Raw genomic sequence first — 23,065 nt, forward strand, 5'->3', positions numbered from 1 at the left:
GAAAAGAATCTTTTAATAATTGGTAATTGATATGAAAGAATGTTCAAGCGACAAGTCTCCTATATGAGAGGAACCCAAGTTATCATACCGACATGTAAATAAGACTTCGGTAATAATTCGTATCTCAGCACTGTTTTTCGGAAATGTCGAGTGGGTTAATCCCCGCGGGGTAATTGCCACCTACAACAAGTGGTACAATAGGTTCAAGACGATACGGTATTTTAAAACCCTATCGCGGTAATTTTGACGGCTGAGCATTTGTCCGCAAACTCCAACGGATCCAAATCTCCGAGGCCCTAAGGCTCCCCCAAGCCAACTTTGTCGCTTCCCCACGATTAAGTCCCCTTAGCTCTTCCTCCACCTCCACAACCACCACCGTACACCGATTAATTTTTCTTGGTCGGGAGGCAGTCGCCCAAGCCGCGTTAAACCCTGACAGACTCACTCATTCCGTCGTCACCCAGTTATTCTGGCTTGCTACAGTGAATCTTCCCTACCGAGTACTGGGTTTTTACGTTTTCGCCGTCAGGCGTGCATCTATGCCCTATTCAATGTCTCCGTCTCGTTACCCACGCCGCGCATAAACCAGGAATGCCCCTATTCGCCGAAGACATAGACGCTCCTTCTTTAGTGTGTCAATATGTCTATACTCGTGAGGCCACCAAAACGTAAATTATCCGAAATCGAAGGGCTTGAAGATAGGAATGGACTATCATACAGTGGTCGCTACCGACCTGCTACCCCTAATACACACCTAGCATCGGAACTGAATTCTGGACAAGATGTTGGACACCCAATCATCTCTGCCTACCATCTGGCAGAGCCGGCAGAGACTACTAGAGAGTCGTCGTCGCGTGAGCTTAACTCTAGTAGGGCGTCACCTGTATCCTTCGAGGGGCCCTTCCAGGTACAGAGGAGATTCGCACCAAATGTTTCCATAGTGCTAGTTGGAATTCGCGGCACGGGTAAATCTAGTCTTGCGGTCATCCTAGCAGCAACTTCCGGAAGACGATTAATTGATGCGGATCGCTATTTCCAGCAAATAACAGGACGTTCACGTTCCGCTTTCAAGAAGGAACATGGAATTACCGAGTATCGTCAACAGGAGGCTAGAGTCATGGAATCTATGCTATCGGAACATAAAGAAGGGTGGGTCATCGCTTGCGGGCCAGGCTCCATGGAGCGCAGTGGGCAAATGCTCCTCAGGGAATATGCAAAGACGCATCCTGTCATCCATATCATTCGAGATCCAGAGAGTATTCAAGCATATCTGCAAGCTTTGGATACAGATAAAGTTCGCCGTTTTCTCGAGCTTTCTGGTCCTATCTATCGCGCGTGTTCAAACCTTGAGTTCTTCAATGTCTCGGAAACCGGCCATGGAGATCTGACGTCAGGGAAAAACGGTCAGCATCATTCACAGCTTGAGCTTGAAGTAGACCAGCGCTCTCAAACATTCACGCCATTTCTAACCCTTAAACGGTTGCAACGTGATTTTGTTCGTTTCATTGCTTTCGCCACTGGAAATGCTACCGATCTGAGTAATCAGCATGCATCGTTCCCACTCTCTACGCAACCCGTCGAAACGCGGACCTTTACTTACGCTGTATCTGTACCGATATCCACTCTTTTTACAAGGGATCTCAATATTGAAGATCTGGAATCAACTGCAGATGCCTTCGAGCTAAAGGTCGATGTGACAGAGGGCCCTTCCTCTCGTTTAGGGCTCGAGTCTACCCTTGCGGATAGGATTAGCCAAACTATGGCTACCATTCGGCGAAACATTGTTGTCCCTCTGATATACCATGTTGAAATTGATGTAGGCCTGGTTGGCTCAGCATCACCGCATAACGAGCCGTTACACCGTTCGAGTACCGCGTATTTAAATTTGATGCACCATGGTTTGCGATTGGCTCCTGATTTCATAACGGTTGACCTGTCTTATGATGACGGTGTCTTATCGCAAATCATCGCTTCAAAAGGGTCAAGCAAGGTTATTGGGCATTTCGCTTCTGTCCAATATGTTGAGCAAGGCTGGGACGGCCCTGTCTACCTAGAGCTGTACGAACGCGCCAAAAGACTCGGATGCGATATAGTTCGATTGACACAGCCGGCCTCATCAATGGACGATAACCACGCTGTCCAACGTTTTCGTCATCGTATCAAAGCTCTCCCTGGCCCACAATTGCCTCTTATAGCCTACAATTCAGGCTCGCTGGGTCGCCTGTCTTCCTGTTTTAACCCGATATTGACCCCCGTAATTAACGAGGCACTGCTCTCTGAGACCCAAGCGAAGAACCTGCCTTGTATCACGTTACGTGAGGCACAGGAAGCACTCTATGCCTCCTTCACCCTGGACCCGATGCAGTTCTTCGTTTTCGGTGCCAATGTAACCTACAGTTTGTCTCCAGCTATGCACAATGCGGCGTATAAGACATGTGGGATGCCACACGTATACAGTCTTCACCAGTCACCATCTCTGCGAGGCCTGAACGAGTTGGTAGCAAACCCCAACTTCGGTGGGACCAGTGTCAGTCTGCCTTACAAGACAGAAGCTATCCCACTCCTTCATTCAATGTCCCCTCATGCCCGGGCAATCGGGGCCGTTAATACACTGATACCAATCCGGGATCTAGAGGATTCCGCCCTTGTTTCCGAAGGCTCCTCCTTGTATTTGGAGAAAAGTCGGGCAGGGCCAATAAAAGGCTTACATGGAGACAACACTGATTGGATTGGCATCTGCAATTGCCTTCGACGGGGACTTTCGCCTGCCAATGCGATTCGCCCGTCATCTACTGGCCTGGTTATTGGTTCAGGCGGTATGGCTCGAGCTGCCGTATACTCTATGATCCACTTGGGTGTGCAGAACATATTCGTATGGAATCGTACTGTTCCCAATGCCGAGAAGTTAGCATATCATTACAATCGACAAAATCTCCCTACGCATAGTAACAACGCGCCAGCGACTCACTCGACCGTCCATGTTCTACGCTCACTACAAGAGAGTTGGCCTACTAACTATAACCCACCAACCGTGATATGTTCATGCATACCAGCGCACAGCATCGGGGGTCAGCCGGCCCCCAACTTTAGGATACCCTCTCAGTGGCTTGGAAGCCCTACCGGTGGTGTTGTGGTCGAGGTAAGCGATTTACTTATTCGAGTTCCTCCTTTATATATATTTGCAAGATTTGCCTGGATAGCCTGCTGACCGTCATTTAGCTGGCTTATAAGCCCCTCGATACCCCATTGGTAAAACAAATGCGAGCTCTTTCTCACCGTGGCTGGGTTGCGTTGGACGGCCTTGATGTCCTTCCAGAGCAAGGGTTCGCCCAATTCGAGCTTTTCACGGGGCGTCGCGCCCCTCGGCGCCTAATGCGGACGATTGTACTCCAAGAGTATAAGGCGGAGGAAGGACAAGATGACCAGAATGCAATTCAAAGCAGACTTGAAAGCTTGGATGGACAGCCTACCTGAGACCATCCTGGTTAACCCCAGTCCCGATGTCAGATTACTGGGGCTGTGGGGAACAAGACAGTGCTGCACGCCTAAGTTACAAAACGGCCATGCTGCCGGTTACACTCCGTCGTCAGCCGCCTCCGTTTGCGGCCAGTTTCCATTGTTCCTGAAGAACAGGGCCGGATACTGATTGGAGTTCTTGCGACAACCTTGAAAAGGGCAAGCTCTTCTCTAAACACAGCCACGCAAAAGTACGTCCTATGAAAATGACGTCAGGCTTTCCACTCAGCAACATCTACCGCCACACGGTGTGGAGCGAGGGATGTCATGCTCCAGAATTCTAGTCCTGGACTCGTGCTTGGGAGGCCTAAGACATCCTTGTGAACTCTGTTGGGAATTTCTTTTAGCCAACAAAGCCTCGCAATTGTATATAGGTAACAATCTGAAATTAGAAATGGAATAGGACAAGTCCGAAATTCCAATTAATTATCACTATTATTAGACCTGGTTTTTCTGACAACACAAGAAAAGGTAAACCGTAAAGCGATATGACAGGCATCGTCCAAGTTTCAAAATCATCCATAGCCGAGACCGAGATGCCCTACTAGTATCAAAGGCGGACGTATGCTTAGCAAGAAAGGCACGTCTTATCAACAGCCCTGGTCTTTCTTCGCCTCTTCCGTTTTCTCCTCCCCATCAGACACTAGGTGAAAATTACCACAGTTGATCCTTGTGTTATCAGGCAGGTGGACAACGACCGAGCGATTGCCAAGAAAGGCGACAGTGTCCTCCACATTCGAAAGGAAGAAGTCCCTGTACAAGACTTCGAAGTTGCCATCGGCAGTCCAGACAGGGCCATGTTTTCCGCTTATGTCGCCAACTTGGCATGTCTGAGGTACGGTGGTATTGCAGGGAGGCTGGTCACCGCGCATGTAAGGGTCTAGGTGACCACCGGTGGCATAGCAGTTGCCATCTTTCGGCACCGGTTTGTCGTGAATGTGATAGTCTATGTTTGACACGCGTAAGTTTTATTGTTAGTGATCCCACAGCCAGTATGTACGAACTTAAAAATGTGTCTTTTGGAACACCAGTAAGAACGACACGAAATTGAATCCCAATTCCATCCTCAGCACCATGGGCAGTGAACGTTCCTCGAACAGTGGTGTTGTCTTTGTCCTGAAAAACAGCTTCATACACGGCTTGGGGTTCGTTGTCTTTGACGACAGGGGCCTCATGGGCAACGGCCGATGAAAGGAGGAGGCCTAGGGCTGCGCCTGTGAAGAGGGATTTGGTCAACATTTTGTTCGAAATGGGACAAAGGTGGAGTGCGACTGTTTCTTCAGAAAAGGGGGTAGAGCTGTTTAATATATGATATGATAAGCTGGAGATTGCCAGGAGGCTGTGGGAAGAGATGAAGGATTATTATTATTAAGGCAAACGAGTGTCACAAACAATGTGCGGGATACGAGACAGTGCCCTGGCTGATCTGAGTTTTAAGAAAAGAACAAGGCTGTGCCTCCTTGAGCGGCGTAACGTAAGAGCGCTCGTGTTGCCAATAAGCAACCAAGGGAGGCTCTTTCATGAGACAACTCATCCGTAGTTCATTCTCAAATATCTTGTCATTCCTTTGCAATTGGTCATGGGAGGAAGGCGTTAACCCATTCCGCAGTGTATTGTTTTTATTCCGACCATCCCATTTCATTACACAAGGATGTCTCCTTTCAGAAACAATTTCATTTCATTTGCGCTGGTCAACATGAAGGACTTGAGCATAAGCAGTCACCTGTCAATCACCTGCTCGGACAGGTGACTGACAGGTGACTCTCGTTGTTGGTTCGATTTCCATCCGTTTTGGGTCCTTCGTTGTCAATGGTCCCTTATGCAATCCAACTGCTGTCAGGCTGTCAGCATTACTACCTATTACCCTCTCACTAATCCACCGGACAACCAACCAAAATAGCGCGACGAACCAGACAATGCCGGGATTGGCATCTCTTTGTGGCTTGCATTAGCCCATCAAGAATGCTCAATCATTCTTTGCCATGTACTGAGGCCCCCACTCCAGGGGCTGCGACAAGTAGAAACCTTGAAGGCGGTTACAGTCACCTAATCTGGTAGGCAAAGATACGCCCCTAAGGAAATACCAGTCAAGAACTACTGAAAGGGGGAATTCATGCGATTTTCAAACTGCGAATGATTCAGCTTTTCTACCTTCTGCACCACTCTCGGCAAACCTACCACTGGCCCCTCTCGGCTCCCTTTGTTCCGGGGGAAGTTCTTCATACCCCACATCTTATCGTCACTACGGACTTCTGCCGACTCTGGTACTATGATTCTATCGGACTTCGCTCCAGCTATGCAAATCCCCCTCGGAAACAGCGCAGATCGTCCTATCTCGGTCCAATTTCCCTCCATTCTCGCAGCGATGCTGTATAAAGAGAGCCTTCTGGCCAGGCTTTAGCCAGAATCGCGTCGAAGAACACGATTCCATCAGACCCTTATACGACCTTAACCCGAAGAGTCTTTCGTTTATCAGAGCTGCGAGTCTGCGGCTGTGGGGCCGATTCCCGTTTCACAATGTCTCTTGCTCAGAATCATTACGTTGTCAAGCTCCCTGTAACGCCTTCGAGGACTAGATCCCTAGAACCTCGTGCAATTGCCCAACAGTGGATTGCGAGTTTAGATGTTCTCCTTAATCGTGGAGACTTCTCGCAGCTCCCAGAGCTCTTCCACCAAGAGTCCTGGTGGAGAGACATGCTAGCCTTGGATTGGGACCTTCGTACGATTCAAAATTGCAAGAACATTGAAGACTACCTTCGCCGTAATCAACCAAAGTCTCAGCTTTCGGCTTTCCGTCTACAGCATGAGGGCAAGTTCCAGCCCACATTTGACAGGCCAGTGGAAGGCCTAAGTTGGATATCTTCCATGTTCTTTTTCGAAACCAGTGTTGGACGCGGAACCGGCGTTCTTCGTCTCACTCAAAACGCCACCGGAGCATGGAAAGCATACTCAATCTACACTTCGCTACAGGAGTTTAAAGATTTCGAAGAGCCTCTCGGATCGAAAAGACCAGAAGGGACTATTGAAACAATGCCGGGGGGTCTCAGTCAGGGAAACTGGCTAGAAAGACGTCAGAGACAACTCGAGTTCATGGATGAAGAGCCTACTACCCTTGTTGTTGGCGCTGGTGTGTTTATTTGTCTGTACCTGACATTTAGCAGCGATGTAGCTGACATTATGCTATAGGTCAAGCTGGTCTTAATATGGGTGCCCGACTTCAATCTCTCGGTGTGTCCTGCCTGATAGTTGACCGGAATGAGAGGATCGGCGACAACTGGAGGAAGCGCTACAGGGTAAGCCCTATTTCGGTACTGCTCCGTGGTCGAAGAGCGCTACTAATATCGCTTTACTCCAGACTCTAGTAACCCATGATCCGGCGGAATTCACTCACATGGCGTACCTTCCTTTCCCAAAGAACTGGCCCCAATTTACCCCGAAAGACAAGCTCGGCGACTGGTTTGAAGCATATGCTAGCATCATGGAACTGAACGTTTGGCTCCAGACCAGCATCAAATCTGCGGTATATGATGACGCAAAAGCACAGTGGACAGTGGTTGTAACCCGAGGTGATGGGTCCGAGCGAACCCTCCATCCACGCCATCTCATCTGGTGCACCGGTCATTCTGGAGAACCAAAGGTTCCACATTTCCCAGGACAATCCCAGTTCAAGGGGCAAGTGTACCACGGTAGCCAACACGATGACGCATCCAAGCATGACGTTAGAGGAAAGAAGGTAGTTGTCGTCGGTACCGGGAACAGCGGACACGACATTGCTCAGAACTTCTACGAGAACGGCGCACAGGTAACCATGCTCCAAAGAAGTGGAACATACGTCATCACAGCAGAAAAGGGTGTTTTCATGATGCACGAAGGTCTCCACGAAGACAACGGGTAAGGATTTCCTCAGGAGCGAAAAAGATCAGCACACTAACATAGCATACCCCAAAAGACCACCTACAGAAGAAGCCGACATCATGTCAGAAAGCTTACCATACCCGGTCCAGTTTGCACTTGCCGTCCACTTCACCAAGAGAGCATATGCTGCAGAAAGAGAACTCTTAGAAGGCCTCCAAAAAGCAGGTTTTGAACTTGACTTCGGCGTAGACGGCGCCGGCATCTCTCGCGCATATATGACCCGGGGCGGAGGTTACTACATTGACGTTGGATGCAGTCCGCTCATTGCCGGCGGCAAGATCAAAGTCAAGCGTAGTCCCGAGGGAATCACCGGTTTCACTGAGCACAGTCTGATCCTGAAAGACGGCAGCGCTCTTGAAGCAGACATAGTCGTCCTTGCGACCGGATACGACAACATGCGGACCACCGTCCGCAAGATTCTAGGTGATACAGTCGCAGACCGGTGCAAGGATGTTTGGGACCTTGATGAAGAAGGAGAGATTAATGCGGTACGTCCTATGGTTTACCTTACGTCTACGCTTACCCTTTCCCTACCCTAACAGTGATACAGATGTGGCGACCCAGCGGCCATCCAGGATTCTGGTTCCATGGAGGAAACCTGGCTCTATGCCGTATCTATTCCAAATTCCTGGCTCTGCAGATCAAGGCTATAGAAGTGGGCTTAGTATCCCCGGGACAGGATCAAGCCCAGCCGAAATTGTAGAATGTGTAGTCTACTCATATAGACCTAGACGTTAAACGATACGGTAAAGTAATTGGTCACGACTTGTTCTTTTGATATATTACCTTAGTAATCCATCCAGGAAATTATAGTTGATACATAACGATAGCAACTCAGGTACCACACAGATCAGTTCGCAACCTCTATATTTAAAAAGACAAATCTAAGTCTAGGTCCTGAAGTACGGATTCAAATCTCCACCTTCAAAGCCATTTCATGCAAGTTCATTCATATACAGGCATAGATAAATACCTAAGCAATCCAACGCCCCTTTTCGCCCACATAACCAGATACGTCAGACATGTACATAAGAAGATCGTTGAAAAAATAAGCCACAGATATCTTATCTTGAATCGTTAAAAAAGCCAAAGCCAAAGCTAAAGCCAAAGTGCAGCCATAAGATTGCATGCACTACTCGCCTTCCTTGGCACCGTCGTCGATGATCATTTCCACATCCTTGACAGGATGGAGAAGCATAGGAGGAAGACACATTCTGCCTTCACCGGCTAGTTCAGCTAGTTCGCCACCGTCGTTGTCGACCTTGTAGCCCAGCCAGCGTCTCCAGAGGTTCGGCGAGAAACCAGCCGAGTAGAACCATGAAGTACCCCTAAAGTTGTGCTCGCGGTCTCCAAATACCGATGTTCTAGCACCGCCCGATGCGCCGTTGCGACCTGCATTGAACACAGACTCGAGGTATTTGGTCGGCCATCTGCGATCAATGTAGACTGAATGGGGTACGTAGACTGCCTTGAACCCGTGATGTAAGGCGGTGGTGGCGGGCCACATCTCGGAAAACATACTATGGCGTTGGTGAACCATTTCCTGGTGCATGGTGTGCAGTAGTTTGCGCGAGAGTCTGGATGCGGTGATAATAGCCGCACGACGTGGGGGCATGCGGTTTTCCTTGTTGTAACCTGTCACGTCATCGCGGAGGAGCCAGGTGGTTCCTTCGGGGTCGTAGAGAGGGTTGAAAACGATCAAGTCCGCCTCCTCATCGACCCCCCAATCGTACCGATCCTTGTCCATCGTGGTCGGTGGGATCCCTTCTCCCTCAACTTCAAGGATATCGCTTTCATCCGGCCGCTCCGGACCCCAGACAGCTTTATCCCCCTGCTGGTGGAGGCGAGCTTTATCCCCCGGCGAGTGGTCCTGCCCTGGTCGGGGCGCACTCCACAAGTTGTTAGGGCTGTTAGTGCCAATCTCAGTCTGCACCCGTACCATGTGTTTGAAGTCCTCCCAAGTTCCATGGACATCGGGGACATAAAAGCGAGCGTTCCTCTCCCACAACTCCTTCCGTGGCTGCGCCCGCGCCCAGCTAGCAACCTTGTCGAAGAGGTGGTACCAGTGACCGGTGTAGCGCGCATCCATCTCCCAGTTCCAATAGTAATCATATTCTGGATGCTGCTGCGCAAAATACTGAGTAGGCATATGGGTGCTGCGGTATACGCCATGAATGGGGAGCCCCCGGGCCCATGTTTCTTCCAGCCCAGGGTACAGAAGGGACATCTGTCGCTCCGACCAAAGAGTGCCCATGCCACGGAATTCTTCTGGCAGAGCCTCCTTTAGCACCCGCTCATACGTCTCATCATCGGACCAGATTTGAAGGTTCTCATCCTTGACATGCACAAGAAAGTGAATCGTGTACTCGCCACCAGAAAGTAGAGAGAGTTCGGAGATCAACGAGCGCAGATACAATATATCCTCGGGAGTGTAATGAAAGTCATGCCAGGTGCGTATAATAACCGCAGTTCGAGGCAAATGCCCCATCCCCGCTTGAGGCTGCTCAGGTTCGAGAGGATCAGTCTCAAGCGGTTTGTTGTTCAGGTCTCGAACCCCGATTGGCATGGACAGGAAGCGGTTCGAACGCGGTTGTGGTAGGTCTTTGAAGCGATGACCATTTGCTACCAGGCATCGATTCTGAGCAGCAGCCCAGTCGACTTTGCGAAAGTCCACCGGTGGGAATTCATCCCAGACATGCTCGGCGCCTTCTCGATGGCCCTCCAAGCCAGCACCAATCCCACCTTTCCTGACGCTATATCCCAGCCCATAGGGGCCCAAGCGACCAAAACGATCAAAACAGACATCATCCCGAATGCCTATCTCTTCGTTTGAACCCATGACGGCTTCTGGGAATCCACGAGGTACACCAGGGTAGTGACGAACCAGAGGAATACGTATTGTTCCTCTGTCGTCCAAGAAGCATTCCCGTTTCTCGCCGTATTTTGCAATGTATGCCGGTAAGGTGTAGTTGGGGTAAGGATCGAAAACTGAACTTAAAACGGGCAGAGACTCATCCCGAGCTTGGAGGTTTGTCGCATTCACTTCGGCATCACCTCCCAGACCTATCAGATCGGGGTTATCACCCGGGTATTCAGGTACCTGACCTTTACGCGGCACCAGGGACCGCAGCCCACCATGATACCGCTTTAGAAAAGGGAAACTCTCCCACTGGGGCGGTTTGGGCGTGGTCTTTGGGATCTCGAGGGGGACCTGTGTAACGGAAGATCGAATTGTAAAGCGAAAGAGGGTGAGGATGAAGAGTACGAGGGCGATAAGTAGCCCAAGGCAAAGTCGTTTCATTATCCGATTGGGCACACGATAGAACCCCGTCACAGGCCGGGGACGGCGGCGTGCCGGACTGTCCAGCATGGGTTGATAGGAAGCAGCGGAGGAGGTAACCGAGTCGTCACCACTATCTGAGTCGAAAGAGCTGTGGCTATGTCGTCGATGGTGGTGTTTATGCCGGAAGGGTTGTTTCTCAACATCTATCATCGCGTCTCGGCTGTTGTACGTGGAGGCATGCCTCCTCGTCTTACCCGTCATGATTGATAGGGATCGGTGGACATCGGACGGAATGCTGAATACGTCACCGTGCGGTAGGTAGAATGGTCAGTGTGGGACGGCGTTGACGTCTCACCGGAATGGGAGAGAGTATATTCCCCAGGTCAATCTATTCTTAGAGAATAAGCATTGAGAGAAGCATGAAGAAGGGACAAATTTAGGTTCCTGCCACAGGTACATACCTCTGTGACTTGAAACCAACACTGTTGGGCGCATCGATCGGTGGAATTCAACGTTTGGACTGAACCGCAACGGATGCGGGGAAGGAATGGAAGAGTCCTGGCAGTTTCGACTGTCGGCGGTGACAAGAGTCGATGGATATCAATCGATGTGCATCAAGATGGTATTCACGACCAAGCGAACAATGACATAGAAAAACAAAACAACGACCTCCGTATTGCAATCCAATCGGCGTTGCCCAAGGGATATCCCACGCTTACGCACGCTAATGCGGGCCAGACCGGCTTGGCAGATGAAATGTGAACCGATTGGGGTATGTAGTAGTAGTAGTAGAAGAAGTAAGGGGAATCGAGTCAGGTACATACAATGATGGAGGTGGAGGATGAATGCTGCAAGGATGAGGAAAGGTCTATCTATATAAGAATCTCCTCCCTGTCAACAGATTGAAAGGGCTTTTTGTTTTAGTATCCCTTGTGGTCACTGCTGCTTCCGGAAGGCGTTTGCCCCGTTGCCCAAATCCGGACTAGCAAGGGATCCTAAACAGGAGAAAACTAACCCTTTTCAACAGTAAATACCGGATTAGTACCTTTCAATTACTTCGAAGTTGGAAGCTCGAACAAAGAGACGGAAGGAATCTTGAGATTCTCTTGTTGATCCCTTTCAGTCCACGTCACGTCTCGTCTCTGAAGCAGTTGCTATATTAGGGAGAGAAATAAGGATCACAACGCTGGAAGTCTCTTATCTCGTACATAAATCCCTCTACAGTTAGACCCTTGACAGGAGACCAGCCCAGGCACCTGTTGAGTATTTTGCTTCAACATCTATGGTTAGCTCTACTTCCTATGCCTACCGTTAGACAGACGAAGTTATATTCTTGAAAAGGCCGACCAAAGACTCAGACACAGAAGGAAATGTCCATCCGCCCGGAGTTACTACCGGGCGAAGAAAATGTGTAACCAAGGACAGTCACGGTATGGCAAGAATAGAATCATATCACCAACCCTGGCATTCCAGCCAACGAAGTGTTACAACAGAGATCTGAGCGGATACCACAAATATCCACACGCGCATCAGCTTAAGTCGAGTGCCGTTGCTTGTCCGGCTGATAGCCAGGACAGACGCCTTCATGATTTCCAACATGACCTGCAAATAAACTCGGAGGACATCAAACGTCTGAACGTCTACCACACAATCATTAGAGTAAATATCATTGAAAGCGAACATTTTTCAGCTGCGGATAATACGCCAAGCCACGAGGTCTTGTTCTAAAGGAATTATTTATCATGCTCAAGACGGGCGCGTATTCACACCCAATGAGCCTCGTCCAAATGTCACACGCGGGGGTCAAAGCTAAGCTTGGCCTGTCGGTTCCAGATCGACGCCTGAGTTTCATGAAGTCGAGTAGGGGGAAACGTGCCGCTGAGTTGCCTCGTATCTGAGATGATAGGGCGCCTAACGATCAATCAGAATCGAAACGTAAATGATGGTCGCAAGGGATTCACCGCGATAGCGAAAAGATGAGGTCACCATCATTTAAACCATAGTATAGTTATCATCATATATGGGCTGCAGAGAAGGGCCATAAGAGGATGACACCCCAGCCTTTTAAATAGGGAGAAAAAACTGGGGAGTGTCGTTTACCATTTCCGGCCATGTGCTAGCAGTGGTACTTTTTTACTCTTCCCTACTCTATGACGCCGTCAAGAGGGCCCACATCTCGCACAGTCCCCACAGTAGCTTGAACAAGTCGAGACAATGACTATAGTATTAACTTACTACTAGACGTGACGAGTCATGTTCAACTCAATTAGTATACCGGTTGTCGGTCATGTGGTTATCACCAATCCTGCTGACATCAGTCTGACGGAATGTCATTGGACACAACTGTAGTTCCTTTCGAGGAGCTCCAACTCGCTGAAGTTTGAACTCTATAGTAACACGGTATATAAGGGGAGGGAGTCCATGTCGGAGGGGGTTTATCCACGTTTCATGCTTGACCGTTATCCTTGGAAATATCATGGCCGGCATGATTGGTCCGGTTGTTGATTTATTTAGAAACCAAAGTCGTGGCACGTGTGACCTGAACAACGAACACATAACGCAGGAGGGAACCAGCGGTCGAGTCCAGGGTCAGTTTGTTTTACTTGACTGCTACACCGCATCGTCGATCCCCTAGTACCACTACTATTCACCCAACCACCAGGATAGACAGCCAAAGCAAACATGGTATGTACCATCCCCTACGAGATACATCCCCCAGTATATATGGCCTCTCCTAGTGAATACCAAAACCACAAAACTAAGATCTCCAGGCAAATGGTTTCTCCCCCCTAGCAATTCCAACCCCAGTGGAAACCACAGCCAAATTCACCCTCCCTCTAGACATTCTCCTTCCACTCCTCCTCTTCCCAACCATTTTTCTAGTCCACCACATCCGAAAAGACTACCATGCCTACATAGCCCTAGGCCCTGGCGGAGTACCCTCAACTCCAGCAGGGTACCTCCAAATCTGTATCCTGCGGCCCTTTGCCGTCCGGGATCCCCTCACACCTCCCTCCCTCCCATGTACTCTCCTCCCCCAAGAAGGCTATCTCAAAAGCCGCAACCTGCCAGACCGCTCCGGGCCACGTCCGCAAGTAGTCGGTATCGTACCACATCGACAAACGACCCAGAAGGCGAGTGCAGAAATGTACGCAGCGCTGACGAAGGAGATACACGGCCTCGTCAATGCTCACCCTTCCGTGCTATACACAGGAACGTCATGCTTCGAGAAACATAGTACAGGGATCTTCTGTAGGCTTGGCCCGGCTGCGTTGTCACATCAAGAGCAGGAGCAGCAACGGAAGCGGCTCACTTGTAACGGGGAGGTCTGTCATGCGCATCCGATTGACGGAAGCTTGCATCTCACACTACACCCGGCGGATGTGCGGCTTGTCTTGGAGAAAAGTTGGGGGCAGAGGCACCCGATTGCTCGAGAAGATTGGTGGTGGTGGAGGCGCTCCGTGCCATCTGGGTTTGTCATGATCTATGCGCCGAGGAATGAAGAAGAACGGAGATGTGTAGTGGAGATCATTCGCGCTGCAGCATGGTGGGTGCGAGGGGAAGCATTGCCTGAATATTCGCCGGAGTAACGTATACTTATCTGGGGAGACGGGCATCTGTCCATAAGAATGATGGTGGCAACGGCCAAGCAGGCTTTTCACGGGCAAGCGTTTGCGATGTTTGTTTGACGAGCATTGGCGGTGTAGGTAAACGGAGACCATATCCTAGTAGATAGATCCAGTTGGATGATAGTAAGACTTTACAGGCCACAAAATCTACATTTTTCAGCTAAACAGATAAAATGCGTCGACATACATATGACGTCTGGAGCGTAAACCCGTTCTCCGTGATCGTGAATATCAAATCTTGACTGTAAGAGAACACATGGAGACCAAAAAAAGAAATGAAAGATATGAGGTTTCAGGGCACAAAAGGAGTATTTCGTTAGGATCGACGCCGGGATGAAAGAGAACAATAAAAGCTAAATAGCATAGAAGAATGAAGAGCCGTTAGAGAACATACAAGCACCACCAAGTAGCATATCCCATCCCTACGCGAGGTGTCTTTTCCGATTCGGCCCCCATCCATCATCCCCAACTCCCAGTCACACGTCCAGGTATTCTTCCACTTATCGCATTATAACAATTTAAGTATGGTTCGTCTTCCGCAAAGCATCGGCGAGCCACTCGAGACCCTCGTACAGACCGTCACCGGTGGTAGCGCAGGTAGATTGGATGTACTACACGGATAGATATTAGATGCTGATTCAACATTTGGAAATCCAGGAACAGAGGCGGACTTACCCAAGCACGGCGAGTGAGACTTTGCAGACCGAGCTGCTGGGTAATTTCGGCGGGGCTCATGGCATTCTAGAGAAAAGGAGCGTTAATATCCGCGCCCAACCCATATCCAGTGGGACCGAAGTATTATCATGTCATACCGGCAAATCTTGCTTGTTAGCGAAAACAAGGAGAAGAGCATCACGGAGTTCATCCTCGTTCAACATGCGCTGCAACTCTTCCCGAGCCTCGACAATACGGTCGCGATCGTTGCTATCGACGACGAAGATAATACCCTGAGTGTTCTGGAAGTAATGTCTCCAGAGAGGACGGATCTTGTCCTGACCACCGACATCCCACACGGTAAACTGAATGTTCTTGTATTCGACAGTCTCGACGTTGAAACCTTCCCGACGGACGGCAGCATGTCAGTAATCCCATCTTATTACGTACCCTGCGCGGTGACCAGGCACCGAGCCAACTGGTCGAGAGCGGCCCCGGAGGATAAGGGAAGGATGACTGACCGATTGTGGGGATGGTGGTGACGATTTCACCCAACTTCAGCTTATACAGAATGGTGGTTTTTCCGGCTGCGTCAAGACCGACCATCAGAATTCGCATCTCCTTTCTGCCCCATAGGCGGTCGAACAACTTCGAGAAGGTGAGACCCATGATGGCGGTGGCGAAAAGGGATTCTCAAAGGTCTAAGAATAATGCGATGTTAGATGGAATGAAACCAGGTACCCTGCAAATAAAAGAGATGTCGCTCGGTCGTCTGAGAATTGAACCAAAGGAAATCGGTAGAAATAGGGTTGAAAACTTGGAATCAGAAGACGGCGAATGGGGAGATGTGGTTGAACGAGGGGCGTGATCACGTCTCGGAATGCACAGTGGCCAGACGGGCAAATAATCAGGGGGGTTGAGACCACACAGGAACGCCCAAGGCACAGGGGAAAAACAGAGAGGTACGGGGGGAATCAAAAAGGAGAAGATAAAAAAAAATTCAACAAAGGGAAAGGAGAATAGGAATGGCTTACCAAGGGTATGAAGGTGAGTAAATGGTGAGAATCACAGATCGAGATATGGCGGGAAGGGAGAATCGAGTCAAACGGGTAGAGACGACGAAGACAAGTCTCAACTCTGTTCGTTAGTATGGAGCACTCGGCGGACCACTGGTTTTGTCCAAGTTGGAAATTTTGGGTGCCAAAGTGCCAGGTCGAGAAATTCAGCCGCCGGCGTAGCTTCCGTCACTAACGAAAACCCGACTAGAACCACAACAATCCTATTCTGTTAAGATTATCAAATAAGGATAATAGGGAGGGGGTAGTTTAAAAAAAAAAAAAAAGACTATAAGGGAATAGCGATATCAATATGTTAATGTGTATAAAATCAGAAAAAATTCATAAATTAAGATCCTCATTCTATTATTCTATGGAGATTTCAATCATCAGCTCTCATCTTATATAAATTACATGAATCTGATTGCCTAAACACTTTAGAATACCTCTACTACGAAGAGGACACGGTGTTTCCCACTACTCGTAATTCAACTCCGTACCGTACCTTTAGTTTAGTCCCATTCACCAACTATTATCTACTACGTACTTCCACTTCCACTTTCTCGCCCCCCCATTTGCCCCAAAAAAGAAGAGGTCCAGACACCACCCCGATTCCACTTGATTTCCGGCATTCTGATAGGTTCCTGATGAGATTTGAGGTTTCCCCGTCCCAGTGGATCTCTCGTGCTCTTTGACGAAGAATTGCGCATCTATCGCTGATGATAACCCAGACCCCTCCCGCATACGGTAGGCGGTTTATCAAACCCACAAGGGACCACTATGAAATACTACGCGTCATGTTTCTCGTTCCAGAGAGAGAGAAAAGGGCACGAGAGGATAAGGGTCGGTATTCTTTATATACAACTGCATTGTTTTATTTTCTATAACGACTAGTAGTCTTCTCAGATGCGGCCGCTTTGGTATCTTTGACATGTGACCGCTCATAGTTTATGCTGGCACAGGATGTACCGAGTACATACTACAACATACAACATACCAACGGCGGTCAGGATTCGGACCGGGAAAACTTTCATCAGTTGCCAGTTCCACCAAAAATGGCTTATTAATCACCGCCCACTCGTAATGTTAAAAGATAAGCTTATCGCGAACGAAGTAGATATATGCTTTCTGATATATCACCTGGATATGCAATGCGTCTGAAATTCAACTTCAATCGTAGTCAGCTTAGGTCCTTCGAAGTTTTTGATTTTAGATTCCTTTCTCCTCAACATCAAGATGTTGCCCTGCGGGAATAGATTCTGCTGTCCTCTTACTACTACTACTGAATCCTGCTGTATATCTTCGCCTTGAAGAGCACCACCCTGAACACCACCTTGCTCTGACGGCACCCTTAAAACCAACAGAAGGAAGAAAGTAGGAGAAAAAACAAAGAAAAAAGGCAGAAGAAAAATTATCGTTATTAACATAAGTCCAAAGGACTATAGAATATGTAACTTGATGGCTTCAGATATAGTGACCATATCGGATGTTCAGCTCGAGTTATAATAATCGGTGCCAAAGGGCCGGCTCTAAGTCGATATTCCTTCTCTCTGCCTCTTACTAGATTTTTATTTAGTTTTCTATTTCTCTATACACTTCGCAGGAAATACTATTTAACACCCAAGTTAAACATTCTGAAAAGTGAAAGGAGACCTGGTCCTATAGGAGCACTTTGTATCCATAGCAAAGCGACTGACTCAACATGGTTAAATTATAGCTTATTGTGTAGAATCGAAGCCCAGATAAACATCATTTTCGGGACGCTAATTTATGCGAGTTACTGACAGGCCCCACTCAGGTGTGGGGTTCAAGATGATTCTATGAAGTTGATCCAGCGAAGATGACAGATAAATAGTCTAGAGCTTGTATGGACGTTCTCCAATCTTTTAGGGAAACGTAATTGTTGAGACCATTTCCTAGTCACCTCCGAGATTCGAAATGTAGTTGGCTTAATGTAAGCTGAAATCATCTGGCTCCCCGTTGACGAAGTATACCCTTCATCATATCGTTTCGTGCCATGTCCAACGGAGTACTCCCCGTGTCCGAGGTTGCGTTGATATCGGCCCCACAATCAAGCAACAGCTGAACAATGTCCGTATGGCCATTGCCGACAGCCCAGTGAAGCGCCGTCCACTGAAACAGGGTTCTCATGGACGGGTTTGCTCCCTGCTCTAACAATCGCTTCACCTCATCGTAGTGCCCACCAGCGGCAGCACTGTAAAGCGGGAACTCGCCTCTAGCGTCCAGAATATTCAGGCTTGACGCCTGTCCATTTGAACGATGCGTCCGAGCCATACCCCGGCAATGTTCATGACCAATTTTGGCTGAGCTCGACTGCTGTATTTCTAAGGACCGAAGCTTGTTATTTGAATGCTGCTTTCTAGACTCGAACTGCTTCCGAAATTGCCTCAGCTCCTCCACGCAACTCTTTTGACTTCGACCGAGGTCCTCTTTAAGCTGGTTGACGTCTTTTAGCGCAGTTTGAAGCTGCTGGTAGAGGCTCGCCTTCTCATCCGCTGCTTTCTGCTGCACATCCTGCAGCTGTCGAGCGGAAGTCTCCTTCGTAGTCTGAAGCTCTGTCTCCAGGCGTGCCATGCGCTTATCCTTCTCGTTGATTATGCCAAGCAATTCTTCAACGGTCGGCGTCGGCATCGCATCATCATCAGCACAGTCTTCAACAAGACCTGCATCCGCAAACCCGCTAACAACATCCGAAATGATATCGCGATAACTCTGCCCATCACTCGAGTCCAAAACCCGACATATGGAAGCAACAGAACCATACACCGCATTCAGCTTAGCCTCCGTACGAACACCCTCGTCATGCGTCCGCAAAAGATCCCAAAACGTCGTCACAAAGACAATACGATCCGGAGAAGCAGACCGAAGCAGCCCCTGAAAGACGGACAGATTCTCACTTGCATTCTGCGTCACGTTCGTGTCCGTTATATCATGGAGATACACGATCCCATCTACGGCATGATCCGGCCGTCCGGACTTCCGCGCTACGGCACTGTTAATGCCCTCCACCAGCTCGGCGACGGGGATCTCTGGCGACGGGGTATCAAGCAACCATAGGTCTCTGTCGTTAACCTGACCCTTGAAAATACGGGTCAATAACAGGTCACCTTTCTTTCTGGGGTTGCGAGAGTCCGGGACAACGCCTGTTACTTGTTCGATGAAGACGTCTCGTTCTGTTCCCCCCAGGCCTAGCAAGGCTATAATTGTGGGCTTTGGTTGCTTTGTTGGTTTAAAGCGTGGCCTGATATTTTATGTCAGTTTTGTGTTTCCTATTTTTAGTGCGGGGAACTTCAACATTTTTTTTCTCTTGGGTTGGCGATAGATTTATGCCCAATGCAGCACCCGAAAATGGCTACAATAGCGGAGGAGGAGATGTTCGAAAGAGAAAACAACAGGTACTAGGTTAACTGCCTGGCGAGCTGTGATAAATTCATCTGATTATGAAGGTCGCACCACACGTATATCGTCATGATTCCTATGCTAGCTCATCTCTAGGCTGCTGATGTGGCAAGAGCTAGACCAATCTTTATATAACTGGCCCACTATGGTTCTTTTTTGTGTAGGTAGTGATTTCAACGTATTACGTGGTTTAAATAGCCGAAAAATCGAGATACCTGTCTCGATCAGAAACTTCGTAGTCCCTTTCCTTGATCTTTCAAATTCATTTTCCTCTCGCATTGTCGGCCCTTTGCAGATTTACGCTCTAGATCTCGATGGAAAGAATTGGAGTAAAATGAAAAATCCCAATCGTTCAATGTCAACAAGCCGGCACTATTCTTCTCATTCGCATCTCTGCATCAATTTTGTTATAGCACATGCTTATATTTACATGAAATACACCCACTGTGATAATCGGACAAAAGAAAATAACAAGGGAGAAAGAGGTAATAATAATCCTAATATTAACAATGCATTCGTTCATCCAAGCACAAAAACATAGCTAGACGTCTCAGGCGATGCAAAGATCTGAGCACGCTCGCTGTGCCCTCGCGAAGATTTAGCATTCCAGCCCCTATCCAAAATGGAAAAGTGGAATTGAACTTATTTCGCCATTTAGTAGCCAACTGATGATGATTTAGATATGGAGTCCTATTCTTCTTTCCGATTTGAGATTTTGTGCTTTGAGGATCGGACAAAGGTACGAGATAGTGATTGATAGATAGTCCTGCCCTCTACAGTGTCACTGAGGTAGCCGAACAGTGTGAGGAGCACGATGGACAAGAACATAATGACGCCGAAGCTGACCCAGTATTGGTTGACTGTATACACCCCCTTGACGTTCTGAAGTTCGGTCGAAAAGTACCCCGTCATCAAGCTGACGGGCAAAAACAGGATTGTCACTTTGGCCAGAAGAATTGTGATCCTTGTGAGTTTTTCAACAGCCTGTGAGTCTTTGAGCGCAATAAGATTGAAGTTCTGTAAGGTGTTAGCACTTGTCTTAAGAGAATCAAGAAGCAGCATGTCCATACAAGGAATGTGAGAGATTCTTTCTCCGTTAAGCAGGTATCAATTTCAGATAAACAGTAGAGCTTAATACGATCGAGCAGCCTTTCGAAACGGGCCACGGCAGGTGAACTCAGCTGTACACCAACCGAGGAGTCTGCATTGCTTGAAAAACTCAAACTGCTCTGCAGAGTCGGCTGCCGAAGGTCTAACACCTCACTTTCTCCGAACATAGGTCCGATGGGTAGTGGAGGCCGGTTCGATTTCGCCTCGTCGCGAAGATGGCGCTGTCTTTGGAGAATCCGCATCATGATGAGTTCGTAACTCTGATAAAGCCGCTTCAAGACAGCTAATCTCCTGCCTAACCAGTGTAGCTCATTGACTAGCTCAACCACAGGTTTGCCCAGCATCTCTTCTCTCTACCAAAAATGTCAGCGTCTCTGACTAGCATCCAATTGGGGATGATTCTGAGTGTCTTACCAGTCGATCAAGGAGAACCCCGTATTGATGCTCTCGTTTCGCGACAAGTGCATAACTGGAGACCCAATCGTCGAATATATAGTAGAAAAGTAAGCTAGGGCCATCCTCTTGTTTTATGCTAGCCTGATCTGGGCCATCACCGTGAGCAGGTCGTACGCGAATGGTCACTAATGAATCGCTCTCCGACTGAGCCGAGTGCCGCTTAGACACGCCGGAAAAGATAAGTTGTACATTTCTGCGAACTATACCGAGTACCGACTTCAGCTCCCTCTCCGACGGCCTAGAAAGGCCGGGGTACGGATTCTCTTGCATGGAAATAACAGTGCCTTCTGCGATTAACATCGTATCAAGAAGCGACCAGGGACAACAATCATACCGTCGTCGCATAGAATCAACCAAGACCATAGTCGTCTCCCATCAGGGAGGCCCCGTCCGTTGGGGGATTCAACGTTCGGGACTACGTACAAAGAGTTGTAACCAATGCATGTATCTAAGCAGCATGTCAGCAAATGCAATGTCCTCAAGTTCCGTAAGGGATGTATACATCTTGGACCGTAGTCTACGGAGCAGAAATGCCAGATTTGATTGGTCACATGTGCAAAGGTGAGGCCTCTAAATGACGCAGCCGCTTGTATCTCAGCAGGGTCTGACAAATCCTTCAGTTCTTGAGCTTCTTCGAGGTCATTCTTGCGGGGAACACGAGGCAATCGACCCTCGTTCTTCTCGCGAAAACCATTTGCGGGAGAAGCCGTGGACTGGGACGGGCGAACTACTGGGTCAGTACACATCATTCCCTGTAAACGTTCGGAGATGCCGTAGTGGCTCGTGATTGTCTGGGATATGTCAGTCTAATGTGAGCTCAGCGAAACAAAGCTCGACGAACTTTGACCAAATCTTTCTGCTCCTCTGGTGACCAAATGTTACTAAAACCATGGTTAGTACATTCTAGAGCTTTGCCGAGCTTGATGTATATCTCACATCCATCTAGTCCCAAAGAACTTTGGCTTCTGGACTACGGTTAGTATAAGCTCATTTACAATTAACGCTATCGTTTCTAGTCACGTACGGCGCTGCGCAATAGTGTCGCAATATCTTCTTCTTCCAGATCCACTGCACACCACGCATCATCGTTGCCAAAATCTAGCATAAAGTTCCGGGTTTGTGCATCCTGTAGATAGCCCAGATAGGCACGAAATTGGGCCTCATCGTCAATATCATGGAATTTTTCATGGAGATTCGAGTTGCTCTTGAAGCTAGAGTAGTATTCCTTGGGAGTCTGGAGGCTGTGCGATGAAGGAAACCCAGACATGTCTCCTTGACCTTAGCGAATACGAGCTGGTGATGACTAGTTGTTTGGTTGACAAGATGATATGCGACGAGAAGATTAACGATATAGGCAAGAGCTAAGAAATGAGTAAACAAAACGGGAACGAAGGGGGAAATGAAGCATAAACGCCTCTAAGTACTAGTAGGTTGGCGCGTAGGTAGTCCATGCTGCAGATACTCAGCCTCGTGCTGGAGTCGGGCGAATGACCGCGGTCATTCGTAGGCTGCCGTCCCTTAGCACTAGTAGTATTTAAGCGCCGATCTTGTCACAAACACAGCTGACACGACCACACACCCCGATGAGGTTATTCCTTTTCCTCTCAGTCAATGACAAGTTTCTAAACGTTAAAATGTGAGAACTTTGTTGCATTTATACTTCCACGGAGACTCTTGACCCTCTGTCTTGACCTTAAGCATAAATTCGAACAAATCCATGGGGCCCATGCCAATTCTTACCATATCGGGTTAGACCGGGTCCCTCTTTATCACGGGGAAAGTAATATGTGGATCCCTTGTTTTAAGGCACCACGTCCACATCACTCAGCTGAGAATGAATGCATGGTCCAAATCAGATAAGGTTGTAATATCGTTGATATCTAATAACTCGTTACTTCATAAGGTCGTGATTCTGTCTGTCTGGTTGATTCAATCCAATAAGAGTCTTCTGTAGAAGAACTCGACTACTGTATTCCATGACGCTCTACAGGAATATCTTCGACCGGTTGGAGGGAATCAAACATGGC

General features: G+C 48.5%; 8 protein-coding genes across 8 annotated transcripts; 3 read left to right on the top strand and 5 right to left on the bottom strand.

Moving 5' to 3' along the window:
* Positions 1–12: 12 nt before the first annotated feature.
* BDV38DRAFT_160389 (putative quinate pathway repressor protein QutR) lies at positions 13–3,926 on the top strand. Its single transcript, XM_032051773.1, has 2 exons — positions 13–3,139; positions 3,220–3,926. Exons 1-2 carry the CDS (start codon positions 641–643, stop codon positions 3,472–3,474), a joined length of 2,754 nt encoding a protein of 917 aa, XP_031910557.1. The 5' UTR covers positions 13–640; the 3' UTR covers positions 3,475–3,926.
* Positions 3,927–4,106: 180 nt separating this feature from the next.
* On the bottom strand, positions 4,107–4,755 carry BDV38DRAFT_285783 (putative cytosolic Cu/Zn superoxide dismutase; the record flags this gene model as incomplete). Its single annotated transcript, XM_032060554.1, has 2 exons — positions 4,107–4,462; positions 4,521–4,755. 2 exons carry the CDS (start codon positions 4,753–4,755, stop codon positions 4,107–4,109), a joined length of 591 nt encoding a protein of 196 aa, XP_031910558.1.
* An 847-nt stretch (positions 4,756–5,602) lies between these two features.
* BDV38DRAFT_295321 (putative flavin-binding monooxygenase) lies at positions 5,603–8,134 on the top strand (the record flags this gene model as incomplete). The annotated part of the gene is made up of 5 exons (XM_032062685.1): positions 5,603–6,643; positions 6,703–6,809; positions 6,872–7,407; positions 7,466–7,919; positions 7,982–8,134. The coding sequence occupies exons 1-5, from the start codon at positions 6,034–6,036 to the stop codon at positions 8,132–8,134; spliced, it is 1,860 nt and encodes a 619-aa protein (XP_031910559.1). The 5' UTR covers positions 5,603–6,033.
* Positions 8,135–8,267: 133 nt separating this feature from the next.
* Positions 8,268–11,112, bottom strand: BDV38DRAFT_160393 (DUF3405 domain-containing protein). Its single transcript, XM_032051774.1, has one exon. It carries the CDS (start codon positions 10,973–10,975, stop codon positions 8,564–8,566), a length of 2,412 nt encoding a protein of 803 aa, XP_031910560.1. The 5' UTR covers positions 10,976–11,112; the 3' UTR covers positions 8,268–8,563.
* A 1,807-nt stretch (positions 11,113–12,919) lies between these two features.
* On the top strand, positions 12,920–14,488 carry BDV38DRAFT_160396 (uncharacterized protein). The gene is made up of 2 exons (XM_032051775.1): positions 12,920–13,399; positions 13,486–14,488. The coding sequence occupies exons 1-2, from the start codon at positions 13,397–13,399 to the stop codon at positions 14,302–14,304; spliced, it is 822 nt and encodes a 273-aa protein (XP_031910561.1). The 5' UTR covers positions 12,920–13,396; the 3' UTR covers positions 14,305–14,488.
* Positions 14,489–14,582: 94 nt separating this feature from the next.
* On the bottom strand, positions 14,583–16,396 carry arfA (putative ADP-ribosylation factor). Its single transcript, XM_032051776.1, has 5 exons — positions 16,032–16,396; positions 15,519–15,698; positions 15,156–15,400; positions 15,019–15,084; positions 14,583–14,954 (listed from the first exon to the last, which is right to left on the bottom strand). Exons 2-5 carry the CDS (start codon positions 15,664–15,666, stop codon positions 14,862–14,864), a joined length of 552 nt encoding a protein of 183 aa, XP_031910562.1. The 5' UTR covers positions 15,667–15,698; positions 16,032–16,396; the 3' UTR covers positions 14,583–14,861.
* Positions 16,397–17,599: 1,203 nt separating this feature from the next.
* Positions 17,600–19,445, bottom strand: BDV38DRAFT_255028 (uncharacterized protein). Its single transcript, XM_032055379.1, has 2 exons — positions 19,369–19,445; positions 17,600–19,314 (listed from the first exon to the last, which is right to left on the bottom strand). Coding segments are annotated over exons 1-2 (1,299 nt in total). The 5' UTR covers positions 19,371–19,445; the 3' UTR covers positions 17,600–18,017.
* A 269-nt stretch (positions 19,446–19,714) lies between these two features.
* BDV38DRAFT_255036 (uncharacterized protein) lies at positions 19,715–22,611 on the bottom strand. Its single transcript, XM_032055380.1, has 8 exons — positions 22,063–22,611; positions 21,975–22,003; positions 21,880–21,919; positions 21,541–21,829; positions 21,373–21,486; positions 20,997–21,322; positions 20,543–20,935; positions 19,715–20,489 (listed from the first exon to the last, which is right to left on the bottom strand). The coding sequence occupies exons 1-8, from the start codon at positions 22,303–22,305 to the stop codon at positions 20,163–20,165; spliced, it is 1,761 nt and encodes a 586-aa protein (XP_031910564.1). The 5' UTR covers positions 22,306–22,611; the 3' UTR covers positions 19,715–20,162.
* Between the last annotated feature and the right edge of the window lie 454 nt (positions 22,612–23,065).

This window comes from Aspergillus pseudotamarii (assembly GCF_009193445.1).
Source record: "Aspergillus pseudotamarii strain CBS 117625 unplaced genomic scaffold BDV38scaffold_53, whole genome shotgun sequence".
NCBI lineage: Eukaryota > Fungi > Ascomycota > Eurotiomycetes > Eurotiales > Aspergillaceae > Aspergillus > Aspergillus pseudotamarii.

Bases quoted from the DNA above. Each gene is read 5' to 3' on its own strand.
- BDV38DRAFT_255036 (XM_032055380.1), bottom strand. From the start codon at position 22,305: ATGTCTGGGTTTCCTTCATCGCACAGCCTCCAGACTCCCAAGGAATAC. The intron at 22,004-22,062 runs GTACGTGACTAG...ACCGTAGTCCAG, and splicing joins CGACACTATTGCGCAGCGCC to AAGCCAAAGTTCTTTGGGAC. The intron at 21,920-21,974 runs GTGAGATATACA...CCATGGTTTTAG, and splicing joins TTCTTTGGGACTAGATGGAT to TAACATTTGGTCACCAGAGG.
- BDV38DRAFT_160393 (XM_032051774.1), bottom strand. From the start codon at position 10,975: ATGACGGGTAAGACGAGGAGGCATGCCTCCACGTACAACAGCCGAGAC.
- arfA (XM_032051776.1), bottom strand. From the start codon at position 15,666: ATGGGTCTCACCTTCTCGAAGTTGTTCGACCGCCTATGGGGCAGAAAG. The intron at 15,401-15,518 runs GTCAGTCATCCT...TCCGTCGGGAAG, and splicing joins CACCACCATCCCCACAATCG to GTTTCAACGTCGAGACTGTC. The intron at 15,085-15,155 runs GTATGACATGAT...CCTTTTCTCTAG, and splicing joins CTAACAAGCAAGATTTGCCG to AATGCCATGAGCCCCGCCGA.
- BDV38DRAFT_160389 (XM_032051773.1), top strand. From the start codon at position 641: ATGTCTATACTCGTGAGGCCACCAAAACGTAAATTATCCGAAATCGAA. The intron at 3,140-3,219 runs GTAAGCGATTTA...ACCGTCATTTAG, and splicing joins CCGGTGGTGTTGTGGTCGAG to CTGGCTTATAAGCCCCTCGA.